General features: G+C 43.6%; 1 protein-coding gene across 1 annotated transcript in view; it reads right to left on the bottom strand.

Moving 5' to 3' along the window:
* Window positions 1-1,341: 1,341 nt before the first annotated feature.
* LAMB1 (laminin subunit beta 1) overlaps window positions 1,342-19,476 on the bottom strand; it is a 44,738-nt gene continuing 26,603 nt past the window's right edge. The window contains 10 exon segments of the mRNA XM_075723827.1: window positions 1,342-1,478; window positions 2,348-2,507; window positions 3,786-3,962; window positions 4,829-4,970; window positions 5,188-5,395; window positions 6,154-6,298; window positions 6,688-6,891; window positions 8,924-9,165; window positions 10,440-10,624; window positions 12,299-12,668. Coding sequence (XP_075579942.1) covers window positions 1,342-1,478; window positions 2,348-2,507; window positions 3,786-3,962; window positions 4,829-4,970; window positions 5,188-5,395; window positions 6,154-6,298; window positions 6,688-6,891; window positions 8,924-9,165; window positions 10,440-10,624; window positions 12,299-12,668 — 1,970 coding nt within the window.

Here is a 19,476-nt window from a genome sequence, read left to right on the forward strand (position 1 = left end):
GAAAATGGTGCAAAAGCTACTTGGTTTTTGTGTACAGACAAGACGGCTGTATCCTCCTGCCTTTCTTTAGAGCTTCTTATTAAGTATTGATCCAGTATCCGTACTGAGTGATGGAAATATATGCCAGTGTACCATTTTATTAAGATACCAGTTAATCAACAAATACCAGTGATACTGTTCTTCATTTTGTTTGTTTTTTAACTCCTGTTTTAAGTGTAGATGGGGTTAAACCATGACAGTTCATCAAAGTTATCACCAGGCTGTGAGATGACCCAGTATATCTGTGAATTGGAGTAAGTGAATTAATGTGGATATGCTTTCAGGTGTTAGGAAGTTGCTGAAGGGAAAGGAAAGGTGAGATGGTAGCGAGGGAAGAAAAACTAGATTTGTCTGTTAGATCTAGGCATTTTGGAATCACTTCTACCTGCTGCAGGTAAATGCTATTAAGTATGAGTCTGGTGCTTTGCAAGTTCTTCCTAGAAGCCCTCCTCTCGGGAAAAGCTTTGTGTCCACTCCCCCCACCTCCCTCAATACTTGTGGCAGTCTTACTGCAGTTCAGCCTTGAGGTTCATCAGTTACAAATTCTCAGATCTCATTTTGCTTGCGTTAAATGAAATTTGGAAAGTCGGGGAAACTTTAATCAAGAATACTACTAAAATTATACTGGAGACCACCGTCCGTGTAAGCTCCTTAACTGATTCACATTAAGTGCCCTGTGAACTTTTGTAGTTCCTTTTCCAGAGAGACTTGATCCACTAAGCTTGGTTCATATCATGTAAACTTGGTGCTTGAAATGTAACCCACTCTCACCCCTTCAGTGCTGACCTCTGTTTCCACTTCACATATCAAGTGTTTCATAATCAGTGATATGACACTAGTGTTAAGCCTAAATGGATATCATGCAGGGGGTAAATAATCCTTTGAGTACTGTGGCGTAAATGCTAGCTAACCACACAAGGATGGCATTTCTTCATTCACTTATAATTTTGTTCTGAGTGACCATCCTATATTTCATAGTAATTGGAGCCCTTATTTAGAATTACATAGTTGAAGCTAAGATTTTATTAGATGTCTAACCAGTTTAAAAACAAGACTTACTAAAGGATTAATTGATTTACTATTTCAGCTACTGAAAATAGGAACTTAATGAGGCATACTAGGTACATACAGTGATACAAAAGTACTGTTTATTTCAACATCAAAAAATTACTTGTCTTTGGTTCTGTGACTTGAAAGTCAATATAAAACCTCTTCACTTTATCAAGGCTTAGTGTAATGTCAAAAAGAACTGGTGTAATACTTGCAAAATCTAGCCTGAACACAAGCATTTCCTGCTCCCATTTATAAGCAAGTGCTATAAACAGCAACCTTCTGGCTGATTGTCTGTAAGAGGGAGCGAACTGTCTCTTCCAGTTCCACCAACTGCTTGGCTTTATCTTCCAGAACTTTTTGATTGTTTTCATATGTATTTTCCAAGTCTGTCAGCAAAAGAAGGGGAAAAACAGCTTAATTAGGGGTGTTCTAATGCATTAAAATGTAAATCATTATCGTTACGGATAAACTACTACTCAAATTTATTTTCATTGCAGAAGAGAATCGGATTAGGAAAAAAAAAAAAAAGGGCTGGAATGGCACCTTTTTGTTTCCTTAACACTGGGACATCAAGCAACAAAGAAGTAATTTTCCTTAAGTGGAAACCCAAAAGTATACTTTGATTTGTGTTGAAAATAATTAATTCTCTGCTGTATGGTGCCTTTTACAGAACAGTGAAATGTTTTGGCTTGTTATGGTTAAAACTATTCTGAGTCTTTCTAACTGTGCAGGAGCAGTTAATGGGAAGAATGAGGTCCCAGCCTGGCAAAAACACATGGAAAACTTAGCTCCCTCCCTGGTAATTATGGGCAGATTGCCCCCTCTTGTTTCAATCAACTTTAATTGGCAATGGGAAATGTTAAATTAATCTGTAAATTTGAACTGATGTATCCTGATTACCTGTTGTTTTAATAGCTTTCCAGGGTGGGGTGGGGCTGTTGTTTGAAGATGGGGGTCCTGCTTGAACGGGTTAGTCCCCGTCCTAAGCACGGTAGTTACGTTCCTTCCCTGTAGTGGTTCTTGGAGCAGTGCTAAGTGCCGTACCAGAAGTTTGTGTCTCACTGTACGTTTCAGCATTTTATAGAAATCTTTGATTCAAAAGACTATGTTGTGTCCATAAGAATAAGGAAAGCAGATCAATCCTCAAACAAAGAATTAACTTCCATTTTTTCCCCCTGCTGCTGATTAACGGTTTAACAGCACATCATTGCTTCATATTGTAAGATGATGACTTACCTCCTTGGAACAGCCTTACCTTTGAGCAGCTGGAGTTTGCTGTTTGCTTGAGCCAGCAAGGCTTTAGCTTCATCTTGTAACATGCCGGCTTTCCTCCTAGCATCGGCTGACTCTTCTGTCTTCTTGGCAATGAGGTCTTCCACTGTTCTGTATTTGTCGTTCAGCTCGGTATTGAGGACCTGTTGTTCCAGATTCAAGCACAAGATGGAGCTCATTCAAAAGACAACGCAGTTGGAGCTTGCATTTCCTCCCTCTATCTTTACCAATATGGGTGTAAGGAGAGACTACACTGTCAGCTCAGTTAACAAAAGCAGAAACAGTGTTGGGGGTATTTCCTACTTAATATTCAGCACTCTAAGAGTTGGGGTGAAGACTCATCTGTTGCCCTTTTGCAGATCTGTGGCTGTTTTATGGCTTTAATACTGACACTTGGCAAGGATTTATGGGATTGTTACACAATTCTGTAACTAATGGAAGCCATGGTCCCTAGTACAGCTGGAAAGCTGCATATGGTAAGGAACTGGCATTCTGGCTGAATGCTTGTGTTTGGGGAGGAATACCCTTGCAGTAACGAGAACAGCTGCTTAGTTTGCGTAGGTGAAGGTGCTGGAAAAGTCATGAGGTTGGTTTCTCAGCTGTGCTTTTCTCTGTGAGCTTGAGATTAAGAAGTGCTCTGACCCAACTGAATTCAACCAATAAGCAAGTTAACAAGCTGTAGCAGTACTGGAAGTCTCTTGTGTTTACTTGACAGCCATCTGAAATACTACTTAGTGTGTGGAAATAATTGGTTTGATTGGATAACACATCTCTCCTGGCAGAAAATGCCTCTCTGGGGACTGATGGGCTAACTATAGACAACAGATTGGAGCAATGAAACTTCCTTTGGCAGATTTGTCAATTGTTTTGTTAATGAACATTCTTTTGCTATTAGGAAGGTGTGTAGCAGACATTGGGAGCAATGCCATATGGTCACAGAGCAAATTTTGCATCTCTGGCATTTAGAAATTACTCTGATTTTATATTGAGCTAACAGTTTTTCTTGTCACTTCATTCTGTATATGCCAAATTCTGGCTTGTTTGTTCTGAAACTATCATTGTCGTGGAACCATAAATACTCTATGGAAGGGGGAAAAAAATTACCAGTTCTCCTGTGACAGATAGTAAAGCTGAGGGACAGAAACAAATCTGTGAAAGGCTGACAGTGTGACAGCATGACAGGTTTCCTGCAGCTATTTTAGAACCTGAAAACTTCCCAATACTTCTCTCTCTGTATCTGGTACCAAAGTAAGCAAAAAAAGCAGCTATCTTTGGTAAGTGCATTAAGTGCTTTTTGGTTTTGTCCCTGGTACTTGACCAATAAACGAAATGGCTCACATGTATTCACTAACATTCCTTTAGCCAAACCTGGGGTGAGAGTTTTTTTGGCTTTCCCTTAGCATCTTTCCTGAGATTCTCACCTTTGTAACTTCTTCAGCATTTTTTTTTGCAGTAACAATTTTTTTTTCTATATTGTCCACATTCTCTGAATTTGTGGCAGCCTTTTGCTTAAGGTCTTCAACACTCTTCTCTAGCTCAAACAAACGTAAGGTAGCATTGTTCAGTGTTTCTTCAGATGCTGCATTTTCAGATTCAATCTAAGAAAGAGGGACAACAGTTACATTTTCAAAAGACACTGAATATAATAGTAAGCTTTCTGGATAAGACCTGATCAACTAATTAGTTCATGTCCATAGACGTGATAAAAAACCCCCAGTGTTTAGTTTTGCTACAAATGGCCAGTTGCAGTCAGGATGAAAGACCCCTGCTTGAAGATGGGGTACATATGGGGCTGCAAAAGCATTAAGGAACATGATTAAAAAAAAAAACCTGATTGTATATACAGGTGGGAGTTGCCTAATCCACAGGCAAAGCTGAAGTATGACATTTGACTCCATCATGTAATGACAGACTTGTGAAGCTGCATATCTTCTAAGCTGGCTAAGCTTCACGGGTGTAGATAGCAAATGAGGGCTAGGAGATGAAGTCTGAAAATACATTATCTGACAAGACTACAGCAATTACTGCTTCAATCCAGCATTCGGGTGTTTTAGTCTTGTGCTGCAGTAGTGGATGACACTGGTAGCATGGCTACACCAGCACGCCACTGATGTGGCTGACAGGTATGACCTTCCAGAGATCTTGGCACACCTGCTGGGCTAGAGGGCTACAATCCTGCTCATTTAACCTTCAATGGTGCAGGATTTGGGGTGAGAAAAGCCTTTTTGTTTTTGTTTCTGGGTTCTTTTTTTTGTTTGGGGTTTTTTAAAGAGCAAATGGTCTCCTAGCATCTGTCATACTAACTGAAAAGTTTATGTGAAGGCAAGAATGGTTTCGATCCATTTTAAGTGCAGTCTTTGATCAGCAGTACCCAAGAGCCTTCCCTAGACAGGCTTACATCAGTTTCTAAGTATCAGACTTGGTGCTGTTTCTATATCTTAAGAAATACTCATAAAGAACTCACCGAGGTCAGCAGGTCTTGAGTTCCTTTAATATCTTCGTCAGCTTGTTTGATGGCTTTTTCAGCTGCATCTTGAGCTCTTTCAGCTTCTTCCAGTGCTGCTTTCACCATGTCTGCAGTGACTTTAACATCTGTTGCACCTTTGCTGTGGAGCAAAACTATGTTAACACTAAAAATGCTTTTAGTTGGAGCTGAAAAAAGAACCAGTCATACACTGCAAAGGGCCGTTTTTGCTCCTTAGTGAAGGGATGAGAATCTGCATCGGGGTAAGTTAAACTCTCCATTTTCTGATACAATGAAATGGAAGTCTTGTTCAAGCTCTTGGTGATGGAAAACAGCTAATACAGAACTGGGTTGCATACCTTGCTTTTTTAGCTTCCTCCAGTAGCATTTCTGCTCTGGCAATGTCCCCAGCACTCTGCTGCAGAATGACCTCAACATCAGAAAGGCTTTCTATACGCTCACGAATATCTTCTGTCAGGGCTTGCAGCTGCTGGGGAGTGCTTGGCATCTCCATGTTCAGCACTTCATTAGCCACCGCCTCGATGCTATCCAGGTCAGCGCTGTCTTCTAGTAGACAGACACGAATGTAACGATGTAGGTAAAAGCTTCCCTTTGTCAAGTCTCAGTACTTAAATTCTTGTCCAACTGCTCCCTTAAGAAGGAAAGTCATGGGAAAACTCCCTCCCCTGGACTTAGAGAAAATCAGGGTGTTAAAACTGCTTCCTTAGGGTGAAACTTCCCTCTCGGGAGAGGCCCAGCAGGCATGTAGGCCCTCCTGGCTTAGCTCTCTTGGAAGCCATTTGAAGATCTCTCTGATTAGCTACACCATGCTGGGGCTGTGGAGGGGAGATGCGAGCCCACAGGAAACGAAGCCAACGGCTGCATATAAATGTATTTGTACTAACAGTATACTCAGCCTTGTGCAAACAGGGACGGAACGGGTTTGCCATGCTGCCGCTTGCTAGTGAACAAGGCCCTCATTTAACCTCTACCTGCTTTCTTACAGAGAGATAAACTCAGTTTCTGACTTTCCTCCCCTTTTATAGCACTATGTTTTTCTAGCCAGAGCTTATGAACACACTTGGCAAACTACAGCAGTACAACAGCCTCAGCTGAAATGAACACAACAACATGCTCCAGTTTGCTCTCACTTTCCTATTGTCTTGGTTTTCTCTTGGCTCCAGATTTCATCATACCCGCTAAGTCTGGCTGAAAGCAGGGGGGTGACACACATCTATTGCATTACCCCTTAGAAGATGATTCAGAGCTAAAGATCGTTTTGACAAAGCCAGAATTAAAATATAATTTAAATGTAAGGTTCTTACGCATTAGGAAGTCTCTGATCTGTTTAATAAGATTTCTCAGATCTTCATTGCTTCTGTCCACTTGTTCTTTTGTAGCATTTGTTTTGAGCAAAACTTCTTGTGCATTTTGTTTTGCTTCATCAGCTCTCTGTTTCGCCTCAGAAACCTAAAGAGGAAAATAGAAGGCTTGATTGCATATTTGCTTATGCTTTAAGGCCTGGTTTAAAACAAAAATTCAGTTGGAGTCAGAGGTGCTACTAATGAGAAATGCTTTTTCTCATAAAACTCACAGAACACTTTTAAAAGCTGGCCACGATCCATACCACCAATGCTAGTTTAAACAACTTGGGCTAATGTTTAGAGGTATCCATGAAGTTTCACTTTAGCAAGGTCCTTTTCTGAGGATCTTTGCAAGCGTGATGAAGTTACACAACTGAAAAGGAGTATTTTGAAGTAAGCCAGGCACATACTTCGTCAAGTAGTGTCTAAACATGTGTTACAGTTAAAAGATTATTTTTTTAAAAAAAAAATCTACCAATTGATTTGGCATATTACCATTCTGGAGAGCTGCTCAACTTCTGCTAATGCGCTGAGGATGTCTGTGTCAAAATCCATGGCTTTCTGCCAGGCGTTGTGAGCCACGGTCACCAGCCCATCGCAGCCAGGTCCCCCGCACTTCTTCTTTCCATCATCGGTTCGACAGTTTAAACCGCCGCACTCGGACTCGGCACAAGAGGCTCCTGCGGGAGTGCCACACGTCTGCAGAGGCACATGAGACAAGGGAAACAGTCACAGCTTTATTTCCATTGCTGAGCTGCGAGGGGGATGGAGTAGGAGACTGCTCTACCGCGACAGGAATGCGGTGTTGTTTTTGCCCCTTGCAGCAGCAGCCCAAGTACCACAGGGAAGGAAGCCGAAGTAGAGCTGCAAGCTGGAGGTGGTTCCTGCAGCAGGTCTGTATCAGCATCATTTCAGTCTTTTTGTGCCCCGTGCACCTTCCTGCCTTTAACTTGGTTACAAATACGCAGTTCCCTGATGCTGAAGTTACGAGGTTATGAAGGAAGCCTTGCCTCGTGTTCATCATCCGCTTTTCCTGTACATCATCTTTCACTGGAAAGCTGCCTTTAAGCTTTGGTTTCAAGCTGGAAGCTACTACTGTCTGTGTACCTTTTGTCTGCAATCAGTCTTTGCTACTGTTGGAGGAAAAACTGGCTATCCTAAGAAGCTATTTTATAAGGAATAAAGTGTTTGGTGCAGAGTAGTATCTTTTCCTTTGCTCTAATGCCCTAGAAATGTAATAGAAGCTGAAATGCTCCAAGTTGAACAGAAAACCTTTTTTCATCTCCCTTAAAAAGCTGTCCTAGTCCCTTCCACCAAATGTTTGCTCCGATTGCATCTTTCCAGAACAAAATTCAATTTGTGAATTTTGTCAAGAATGCGTTCCCATAGAAAATTTCAGGGTAGACATTTTTGAAAAGCAAAACTATTTCTATCTGCAACATTGTATTGAGAATTATCCACTACTTGGTCAATTGTTTGGACAAGGAAATCACCCAGGAGTTGTTTTAGCCAGAGGGAAAATTGGAAAATTCCCTGTTCTTAGGAGGTTCTTTTCCCTTTCCATCCCACCCCTTTTGCCAAATGATACTTTGCAGCCAAAAAAGCCTCTCTGGGAAAACCTAGGAGCTGTGCCAAGTTAGCTGCAGCTGTCTCCTGTGAAGTGTAAATGAGTCCCTCTTACCTGTTTGGCATGCAACCTGGCAGTTAGCTAGAAAGCAGAAAGATTTTTTTTTTTTTTTTTGTGTCCTGTGATTACACCTCCAAGCAACTTGGTGTTTATGGTCTTGATAAACATCTACCCAAGATTTTCAGTCCTTAAGAACAGTTAGGCAGGAATGTAGGGGAAGGGAAGCTAAACAAAAAGATGTCTCCTTCTTCCCTGCCAAGAAAAAAGGAGGGCTGGGGGAGGCAGGAGAGATGACGGTAGTTGTAAAGGACAGGGGACAACTCCGGTGCGTGAAGAACTCATCCTCTAACACAGGCCTGGCCTGCCCGGGGGAGGTAATGAGCAGTCCCCTGCAGCCTGCCTTCATGCAGGACTGTTTTCTGAATGCAGCTGGCTGACTTCAAAGGGAAACTGGGGGAACACCCAGCCTCTCCCAAGAAAAAGCCACCCTTGATCATATTTACAGATGAGCAGGCAGCTTCAACAGCAAAAATGCCCTTTTGACTCCAGCTCCCCGTTAAGTTCTGCTTTGTCTCAAGCACGAGGACGGGTGGGCAGCGATGCGGAGGAGGGCAGCCCGTCGGTGCGAGCAGAAGCTGCCTGGGCTGGGCGCTGCGCAGGCACAGCGGGTACCCTACAGAGCTGCAAAAGGGAAGAGAGGAGCCTAGAGAAAGCAAGCACGGGAACTGAGGACAGGCTTAAGAAGATGGCGCTCAGCAGAGTCGCTACGCTTTTCTGCATGTGGGAGCTCTGTCCACAACAAAGGGCTTTGGGTTAGAGCCAGGGTGATGAAAAGATGGGTGCTTTGTCAGGGTGGGGAAGGGTAGGAGGGAGACCAATGTGAAAGGCTGGTGCCTGAAAGCCAGTAGGTCTCAGAGCCCACCACTTAAACAGCCCTATTCTAGCCCACAAAATACTCTGTCATCCAAGAAACATGCACTTTTCATGAACAAACTGTATCTCACACTGTCAAGCTGTAAACAGTTCTTCCCTGTCCATCGCTGCTTCACAAACCTGACTTTATTTTTGCTACAGGTTTTATACCAGCGATTCTCAGCCCCGTACCTTCTCAGCCACTTCGGAGAGATCCAGGCTCTGCAGCTTGCCTGCGAGTTCATCCAGAAGGCGCGACTGCTCCTCTTGTTTAGCCTTGAACTGGGCCTCCTTCTCATTGATTAAGTCTTCCACTTCCTGCCGCGTTTGTGCTGAGAGCTCCACGGCGCTATCAGGGTGAACAGTGGAGGCATTGACCCTCTCCTCTGCCTCCAGAGACATCTGGAAATACTTGGTGATACTATCCAAGGCTCCTGCAGAAATCAGATGGAGCTGCTCAGAAATCTGTTAAGTAACCCAAAGTAATTTATATCACGGAGGTTGGCAGATGACACATCAGGGTTAGCGATAATGAATACCAAGTTAAATGAAATGCTAGCCTTTGCAGCTATATTCAGTGCCTTCGCAGCTATATTCAGTGCCATCGCAAGGATGACAAAATTTTGCCTGTTGCAGAGGAAGAAGAAAAAAAAGTTCATCTTTTTTGCTTGGTCGGCAGTGTGTCAAGATTGCTGGATTTTGAAGTTAAGCCTTTCTCTGACCCTAGAGACTGAATTCTGCTTGCCCTGAGGGCAAAAGGAGATCCAGCCTTTTAGGTTTATAGGGCAACAGTCCGTTCTCTAAGGATTCACTTATCCCATTGGTTCTTGTTGCTTGCCCTGGGATGTCTGGCTTATGGAGTCACTGCTTGGAAACTAGTCAGAGCTTTCCTAAGAAAAAACTGCTTGACAAAGATGCTGATTTATGGAACTGTTAGTTTTCGACAACTCCTGGAGAAGACTTGAGCGGGTGTGAGGGACCCTGCAGGGGTGGCCACACTCTGCACCTCGGGGCAGCTTTCCTCTGCAGGATGCCACAGGTCAAGGACTCCCCTATTCTACATCCTGCTCGCCTCGCTCCAAGAAATCCCACGTTCACTGGAAACAATCTCAGACTTCCTGCAAAGCAGGAAACTAAAAAAAAAAAAAAAACAAAAACAAAACAAACCACCTTGATGAAGTCAGCTTTCAAAATTTCTGAAGAATTTGGTGACTATTCCTCTTTCTCCAGCAAATTTTGATTCTTGGCCCATTTCAGTGTGCCAATGGGCATGCAAGGCGTGGGTGGCTTGGAAGAACTGAGCCCTTACAGTGTGCTCTTAGTCACCAAGACGCAGATAGTTTTTCCAACCAGAAACAGCAATTTAACAGACTGGGGAGAGCAAGGAAGATGTCCAGGTGCATCATGGAATCTGCTGCACTTTCAGCTGTTGTGTCTTGTCTAAAACGTATTGATCAAGAGCCTTTAAGACAACTCTGTGCCCCAAGAACTTGAGCCAGCTTTGCAATGTGCAGAGGGAGAGAGAGGGGGTGAGGGGGCAAAACAAAATTCCTGCTGCATCAGCAACTCTGCTAATGCACAGAAAGAAGCCAACCTCCTAGGAACTGTGTTTTATTACAAGTTAGAAGATTAACCTGGTATTTAAAACCACGTACTAATCAAATCTTTGGCCACCCCACTGCTTTCTCCCCCTCCCTGCAACACTTACCCCGAACATCAGAAATCTTGATGAACTCTAGCTGTTCTGCAAGTTCTTTCACGACACGGTCTAGGCTTTTGGCATCTGTCTCCAGCGCGCTCAGGTCAGTGTCCGTGCTATTGCTCTTCACTGCTAAGGCTGACAGGTTTTCTTCTATGTCAGCTATCTTAACTGTAACATCTGCTGTCAGCTTTCTGTAAAACAGAGGCATAGGACTGAACAGGGGGAGGAGGAAGGGTTGTAAGCCTCGGTGCTTCACTTCACTGAAGAGCGGTGGTTAGAGACATGCTGAGCTTCTCCCACAGCAGGACCTGTCCTCCTCAGTGGAGCTGTGATTTGTAACAACATGTGTACCTAGAATACTGTTTTGTTTCCTTTATCATACAAAACTACTTTTTAATCTACAGCATGTTTATAAACTCAAAGCACCAAATTGCTCAGAAAACAGCTGCTTTGTGTAAGATTAACTGGAGGCAGATTCCAGAGGACTGGTGTAATGCTCTTGTATCGTGGCAACTGCATAGGTCAAAGTTGACTACTATGATCCATACATAATTTGCTTCCCATCCCACACAGCTACAAATGCAGTTTTGATTACTACGAGCTCATGGGACAGAGTTGAACTTCAGGAAGCTGGGGGGCAAGGCTTAGTTTTAACACAAAGGATTCTTTTAACTTGTCTGTGAAGATCCCTCCTCAGCAGCCGTTTCTGTAGGGCTATGAAAGAAAACCTCCCACCCTCAGCATTCAGCATGGCCTCAGCGAGCCACAGAGCAGGCTTTAGCTAGTGGGATAACCCTAAAAGGAAAGGCAAGTGTATGTTACACATCAGTGCTGCTGTGGAACAGAAGTGGGCACAGGAAGCTATTCCCATCGATGGTGATCTCACCGATCCAAGTGTTTCCTCATTCTGAAAGAATCAGGCAGTATTTAAGCTCTGTGATCAACTTACAGCTCTCTCAATAGCTCAACAGCCTGCTGTTTTCCAGGAGTCCTTCAAAGCCCAGTACTTCTATACAGCCAGAGAGGAGCAAGAACAGATACATATATACACGTTAGGGAAAAGCAGCTCCTCAGCTGCTCTGACCTGCCTCAGTACACGCAGAGCCCAACTGCAGCAGCAACCCCCAGCTCTCCAGCTGGAGAGAGGGAGCTGCAGGGCACAAGCATATCCCTAATTGAGACATTTGTGCTTTAATCCTTGGCCCTCTGCTTTGTGCAGTCCCCTTCACAATGCACAAGCAAGCTCAAGCAGTTGCACGCAGGGCTTAGAAAGCATCTGTAATCCTACTTGATGTTAGTGCCCCATCTCCAAAAGCACAAACTACCATCTTTTGTATGCTTAGCCCTGAAACAAAATACAAAGCTCCTACCCTGAGAAAAATGGAAACAATCCTTGTTATAAAGCTGGTGCTTCCCCCACACACAGGCTCAGAGTGCAGAAAGGAGCCCAAGTTTCCAACTCATCGGCTACACAGGAATTTAATCTCTCCCCTCTTCATTCTCTCACATAATAGCAGTGTTTGTCCTTTGCCCCGGGGGAGCGCAAGGCAAGCTGTGAGTGGCTTGGCGGTAATTAGCTGCCTGGTGTGCAGTGGGAGCAGGACAACCCCTGCCCAGAGGATGGCAGCTATGCTGCTCCTACCTTCCCCAGCCAGGTCTCTGCTTGTGGGACGGATGCTCGCTGCTGGTGCTGAGCATGGTGAGGTCCTCCACCAGCACCAGGAGCCGCAGCGCACCTCGCCCAGCCAGAGGAGCGGAGGCGGGATGTCCTCAGCTCAGCGTGGGGGCATCAGTAACTCAAGTAAACCCCAGCTCGCTGGCACTCCCACTCCTTCCCTTAGCCACGTAACTGCGACTGTACTCACTCTGCTTCCTCGAAGAGATTCCCAATGTTCTTCAGGGGCTCGGCAGCTGGATTTTGAGCGATGATGGTTTTAATTTCACTGAGTTTCTCCTCCAGGGTGTTGAGCGTCTGCTGGTATGGGCCAGTGACTCCAGTGATTTTGAGGGCATTAGCCCTATCCAGGAACTGCTGGGTCCTATTAGCCAGCTCGCTGATGATCACATCCCAGAGGGCGAAGCACTGGTGGCATGGCACGCAGTCGGGGAAGAAGCCCGAGTAGCCCCGGGAGCACTTGTCACAGCGTGGCCCTTCCACCCCTTCGTTGCAGATGCACTGCCCGGTGGCACGGTCACATTGTGGGGTCTGGATGCCATGAGGATTGCAATCACAAGCTGGAAGGAGAAGGTGGCATGCATGAAGGCTACGGTGAGGGAAATGACGTTGACATTGGCATGGAGAAGGAAAAAAATTCAACCAGTTGTAATGAAGTAAGGAAATGAGTATCAAAGTGGTCTGTGTCTGCATGATAATCAGCTAATTATGGATGTGTCTGCTTGGGTATGGGGGAACCAGGGCTGAGTGTGAAAGAGGAGACAAATAACTCTAGGAGAGACCAGGATTTGCAGATCTCAGAAACAGGCACAAGGAAGGATAGACACTTTTGCAATGTTTGGATGTCAACTGGATAGCAATTGAAGACAAAGATCCCAGTTTCACTCCTACAATGAAGAGTAAGTAATGTAAGACTTTCCAGACAGGAAAAGAAACAACAGGCAGGCACATAGCAGAGGGATTTAAGAGCAAAACATGAGTGAAACAGAAAAAGTGAAGAAGGAACAACCATTTACTGTCTCCTCCAGCACAGGAGTAGGGGTCAACTGAGGAATACAGCAGATCAAAAATCAACCACCCTCCCCCTGCACCTCCCACAAACAGCACAATAAAAGGAGACAGTTGATTACACAGCACTTAACTAAGTGGCGGAGCTCCCTGCCGCAAGGCACCATGCGTGCTAAAAGTTGAGGTGGCTTCAAAGAAGTACATGACAAATTTATGGACTAACAGCCCTTGAGAGATCTTCTATGCAGAGGTACAGGGCCTGGCTCAGGAGGTGCTCCTGCCACAGATGGTGGGAAAACACACAACCTGCATCAAGGAGCCTGGCACTGGGCTGACATTTTGGTTATACAGAAAATGGGGAAAAAACATCAGGCAGAGGAAAGTAGAATAGAACAAAGAATGTGGTCATGGACAGCCCTGTCTGAGGGAGAAGAGAGAAGTCTTCTCCAACACAGGTGCTAACAACCAAGAGCCCACACACTGCTTGTCACAGGCAAGTGGGAATGAGGACAATTAACAGATTTTTTTTTTTTTTTTACATTATTTCACACTTTGAGCACCAACTCTGGAGTTAGTTTTCACACCTTCCTGAAATGGACTTTCATTCTTATTTTATTTTTGTAACTGTGAACACCTACCTATCTTTATATGCTAATCAGGTAAGAGCCGGGGGCTGCAGGTGGTTGCCAAATTGGAGTGATACGGTCTGGGCAACACCCTTTTTTAACAAGCTTTTAGAATAAAGATGCACTTCTTTGTCACTAACCCACCACGAAGAGAAGTTACTCAATTAACTTACTGATGCACAGTCACTTCTAAAAGCACAGACACGCTTTGTACACAATAACACTATCAGGAGAAGCCTTTCCATGCATTGGGGCTGCCACTTGACCTCTCCTCCTCCTTAATTACACAGGCGGCAGCAGAGGAAATTACCAACCTTCAAAGCTTTTAATAAAGGGATGTCAGCAAAGAACAAAAAGAGAGGCCTTGAAAATAGGGAGGTCATCTACCTACCATTGTGGCAGAGTACACCCAAAGCAGGTCAAGCACACATTTCTTGAACAGGAGAAGGGCTGTGATACCTGACAAAAGCCTTCACTTACACATCCATTTACCAGGCATTCTTGAAGGAGGTTAATGGCTCAAAAAGGTCCATAAATCAATTCACACACTCCAAGCACATGCCCCCTTGAAAAAAGGGCAAAACACAAAGCCGTCTTCAAGATTGTACATCGTTTGCTTCAATCCCAAAACATTGGTGGTCTTCAGTTCAAAAATTACACAAAGAGCCTCAGCAGAACAAATCGCTCCTCAACAAAACGACTTTCTTGTACAATGTGAATATGATAAGCAAGAGACAGAAATAACTTCTGCTGCCTGCACAATTGAGCAAAATGGTCCTTTGTTCTTTGAATTATACCCTGACACGAGATTGTTTTTACTTTACATCGAAAGTGCTTAAGTAGTCAACTCGCCATGGAATATGTTCCCTGCGGGCAAACCACTGAGTTCCTGTTTGAAGGAGGTCAGTTAACCCTTCTGTCAACTAATAAGGCCCTCAGTATAATGATGAATTGTCCAAATTCCTCTGCATAGAAAGAGGCTAAATGGCATGTGGTTTTTCTCAAAGATCCTGAGATCTGATCAAGTTACATGAATACTTGCTGCTGGAAAATCAGATCACTATATTTACTTGCGGATTTAAAAAGCTTAAAGAGAAAAAACCTCCCCCATGTCAGTAATTCTACTCCTGAATACCTGCATGTTCAGGAAAGGCAGATGACATGGCTTTAGTAGCATTTACATGGTAATGTGGATTCCAAAATCTCTCGAGCCAGAAAATGCCGGGGAAGGGGAGAGGAGAATTTAAGTACTAACGCGTCTGCAAAGTTAAAACCCAAACTCCACGGCTGCCTACCGGGAGATGATAAAGAGCAAAGAAGTAATTTATTCTAAATACAGCACAACAGTTGGAAGAATCGTCACATTTCTGTAATTCTACAAAACTTCCAAACTGAGCTTTGTGGGATTCACGAGAAAATTGTACTAGGTGGCTAGAAACATTACTATGGGTTATTTATCTGGTTTGGGATCCTCTATCAAGCCCAGAAGCAGGCAATGCTGGCTCTGCATTACTTGAGTAGTGTGAATCCAACATATATAAAATGGCTTTCAAAAGGGCTGGTTTCACACTTGCTCTTTCTTTTCTTCATGATCTTCCAAAGTCATTAACCACGCACAGGACCACACCAGATTGCAAATCAAAAGGCAAAACTGAAGATAATTTTATCTCTATTTTTAAGTAAAATCACATAGCCTAAAGGAAAAAAAAAAAAAAAAACACCCAACCCTCCCTCGGAACTGGAATAAGAAGATTCCAGCAGATTTTATTTTCTTTCCATGTTTAAAATTTGGGAGACATTTCTCCATGTTGGTGGTATGGTCTGTCTAGCTACTGGCCTCACACAACTCTTCACTGTGGCACTGACTGAAACATTTTTTAAATTCTCACAAAAGCATCACTGCTCCTCTTACAGCTCACACCCTGTGAGCAAACCTTTCATCTCGCAAATGACACATGCGTGCCAGTGTTTGGTTACATGCAATTTTCTTTTTTAAAGTCTAGATGACCTTAGCCAAGCGCTTCAGCCACAGTTGAAATCATCACTGTTCTTCACTCGAGCCCGTCTCTGCGTGCTTCTATGAGATGCTGGGTCCCAATTTCCGGACACCACATTAGTAACTAAATTTGGCCAGCCAGATACCCACAGAAGCTGCTCTTCTGCCCTCCAAGGCTATGGGGAACAGGACCTCCACCATCTCCAGTGCCTTTAGTGGAGGAGTCCCGTATCCCGTGCCCTGGCCACCACCAACTGGCTATTGCAGACCCTGGCACAGAGCACATCCAAGGCCCTGGCAGGGAGCATCTTACAGCACAGTGGGGATCAAACCTTCAACTGACTTTAGCTGTGGTGACTTCTCAAGAGGCAGCAAGCAAGCCCGGGACAAGACTGTATAAAGCCTTCTAGGTAGTGAGGAGTGCCCTGAACACTGCAGGCCACCAGGCAAACAGCTCAGTGCACAGGTTTCACGTCTTTGCCTCATGCAATGCCTGCTTACCAAGCACCCCCTGGCTTCAGTCTCTGTGGGATTTCAGGGCACAACTTTGTCCTAAAGCGGCAAAAAGGAAACTTTGTCCTAAAGGGACAAAAGCACAGTGACAGTGGCAGGACCCATGTGAAAGGAAAGGAGGACCTCCTAGCGGGCGCAGACTAGAAAAGGCTAGCACTGGATTAGCAAATAGCCCATGGAAGACTAACCGCATGCCAAGTTATGCATCCATCATTCATGACGGTGGGTGCACATCCACCAAAAGGATTCATGTGACATTTGATCATCACCACCAATGAACTGGAATGTGAAAACAGGAGATGCCTTAATTGCCATCACCTGCTAGAAACAGCGTGAACACCATGCCAGAATGATCCAGCACATCATGCCCAGCATCATTTTTGGCCAAAGTATGCCAGCATCACATCTACGCACATTCTTGCTCCTCTACCACCTCCTTTGTTAATGTCCAACTATTCCTATGGCCGCCATGCGAGCCAACTCCTATGCAGCCCCATGCTACTGATGCTCTGTTACAGCAGTTTTGCTTCTGATGTACTCAAACAGGCTAATGCAAACACAATCTTCAAAGTAAAGCTTGGCTCTGGAGATTTCGGCTCTAACCAGCACACTCAGAAGTCTGACGTAACACTTGAGTAGCTATACCACATCTAATTCTAGCATATGCCTAGTTAATCTAATTTTGCCCAAGAACAAGAAACACACAGGCACATCTAGGGATGCACAAGTGTTTCAGATATTATCCAGTAGCTAGTGATGGCTTTATACTCCACCTAACATAGTATCTGTGCAATAGGGAAAGACATAAAGTCCTGTAAGCTTTTTAAATGCCTTACCTATGCTTACATGACTAGAAATTGGGAGAAGTGGCTCATTTTGCACTGTAAAACCACACAGATGCCGAGTTTACTGCTTGACATTCAGATGCCTTAACCAGTTTGGGTTGGAAATGGCCTTCAAGACAAATGGTTGATTATTCTCCCTTGATACAGAGGGGTGAGCCAAGGCTGGGGTGAAGGGCTGCAAGTTAACAGAGTGGGTTGCCTGCTTTGAAGATCAGTTAGACAGGGATCAAATCTGTCCTGGGTAAGCAGAGCAGGACACTGCAGTACCTCCCATGGAAAACATAGCGGAGGAAAAGAAGTTTTTTGAAATCATTGGTCAAAGATCTGGGGGTTTTCAAAGGAGCATTTACTAAGTTAAACAATAGGTTTCTGTTTAAAAATGTCATTTTGGAACTGGGTGTATTGTTTTCTTTAACTGAGGTTAACTCAATCAGACATTCTTCTGTGGCATACTCGGACTTCAGTGAAATCACATTTTTGACAGGAAAATTTTCTAGCCAAATTCTTCAGTCAGGATCTGCTGATTAGCAACTTACGAGTCTAAAAGATTGTAGCTGCATCTATTCACAAATGCATGTGTACATATGTACATGCACACACAGATATCCATGGATAATTTTTTTACCACCTTGAGCAATGCATTTCTCTTTTAGTAATTTTTTTTACTGATCTTAAAGTAACAGTCATGTTTATTGAATGTAGACTTGTAGAAACCTACGGGGAGAAATCCCAAAGTAAACGACTACCTCAAGTGGTTTGCTTCAAGCTCACAAGGATCTTTCAGTTACTCTGACACCTCTGCTACCTTTCCCACTGAATTTAAATATTTAGAACTCACTTCCATTTAAACTACTGTAATTTAACATATGACATATTTGCATATCACCATTTAAACTGTGTCAGAGCAGCTGATACTACAGCTGAGATGATATAAAGGATACTGAAAGGGCTGTATGAAGATCAGTTTAATGCCTTATTGCAGGATGCTAGGAACAAGCAAGTGTCATGCATTATCCTACACAGAACAGGATCATTTTTGCAGAAATATTTTCTTTACTGCTTGAGATCGGGGACAGAGAGCATCAGATATTTAACTCCTCCACAGCAAAAAAACAAAGGGTTTGTTCAAACATGATTTCCTGGCGTCACTTCCCAGTGGTAGTGAGGCACTATGATGATAAAACCATTCAGCAATTTGTAAGGTTGAAAGTTTTGCAGAGCTAGCAAATTTCTTCTGAATAATTAGCTATTGATTCAAATCACCCTGCAAGCATTTTGCTAACTCCTCAGCATTACGATTTTCAGTATGAGTGTTAAGATAAGATCCCAGCCTAGAATTACTAGAGTTGTGCTGCATTTTAACATGCTAGTGGACCTTGCTGAAAGCGCAATTTTCTGGAAACAATCAAGATACATTACAATATTTTAAGACCACAAGTCAATTTACATTATAAAACTCAAAGTGAAAACTCTATTTTCTTTAGTGTAGAATTTGTCTGGCTTCCTTTAGACACTTATCACAAGGAAAAGAAACATGTGCTAATCTTTCTCTCTGCAGCATAAACACCTCCTATAAAAGCAGCCTACGTGACTAGTTTAAGACCCAGGTGTTAAATGAAGACTACAAAGCCTATTCTTAAATGGCAATGGGGTAATTTTCAGTGAACAGATGTTTTGGCACCAGGTACATAACAAAGACTAAAAACTGAGAAAAACAACTTTCTGCCAATGTCTGCAATGAGTATTTGATAAGAACATGACTTTTTTTTCATCTTGGTTCAATTAAATTCTGGTTTTTATAATAGGACTTGATGCTCAAGTCCAACATAGAAAAATATTGACATGGGTATGCTTCTTGTAAAGGAGAGATAGCAATACAACCTAACTTTCAATCTCATACAGTACCTTTTACTAACTGCACTCTGTTCTGTTTGTTCAATTTATTAAAACAGTAATGATAGTAAAATTGTCAACACCTTTACATTATATGAAACACATAAACTTCAAGTATCTACTATGCAAGGCCATTGTTTGAGCTGCATCTGTAGCCACACCGTATCTCAGAGGCTTCCTGGGAGCCTGGAGCCTCCTGCCAGAAATGTGCTTTGCGGGCTGAAGTTGGAGCAGAGCTCAGCATGCTGAGCCCTGCACTTTGGTTGCCAGGCTTTGGAAAAGCTCCAGCTGAGTGCCTGGCAGACTTGAGCTTGATGAAATTTGTAATCCTATTATTTACTACCTTAGCAAGGATTTTTATGCACACGCACACGTTCACGTGCAGGCTCGCGCAGAGCTGCATGTAGTTTGTAGTTGGAGCAGCGGCCAGAGGAGTCCTGCAAATGGGCAGACGATGCTCACTGCACAGCTCCTGCTCGCTGTAATC

The sequence above is a fragment of the Pelecanus crispus genome, chromosome 1, assembly GCF_030463565.1.
Source record: "Pelecanus crispus isolate bPelCri1 chromosome 1, bPelCri1.pri, whole genome shotgun sequence".
Taxonomy (NCBI): Eukaryota; Metazoa; Chordata; class Aves; order Pelecaniformes; family Pelecanidae; genus Pelecanus; species Pelecanus crispus.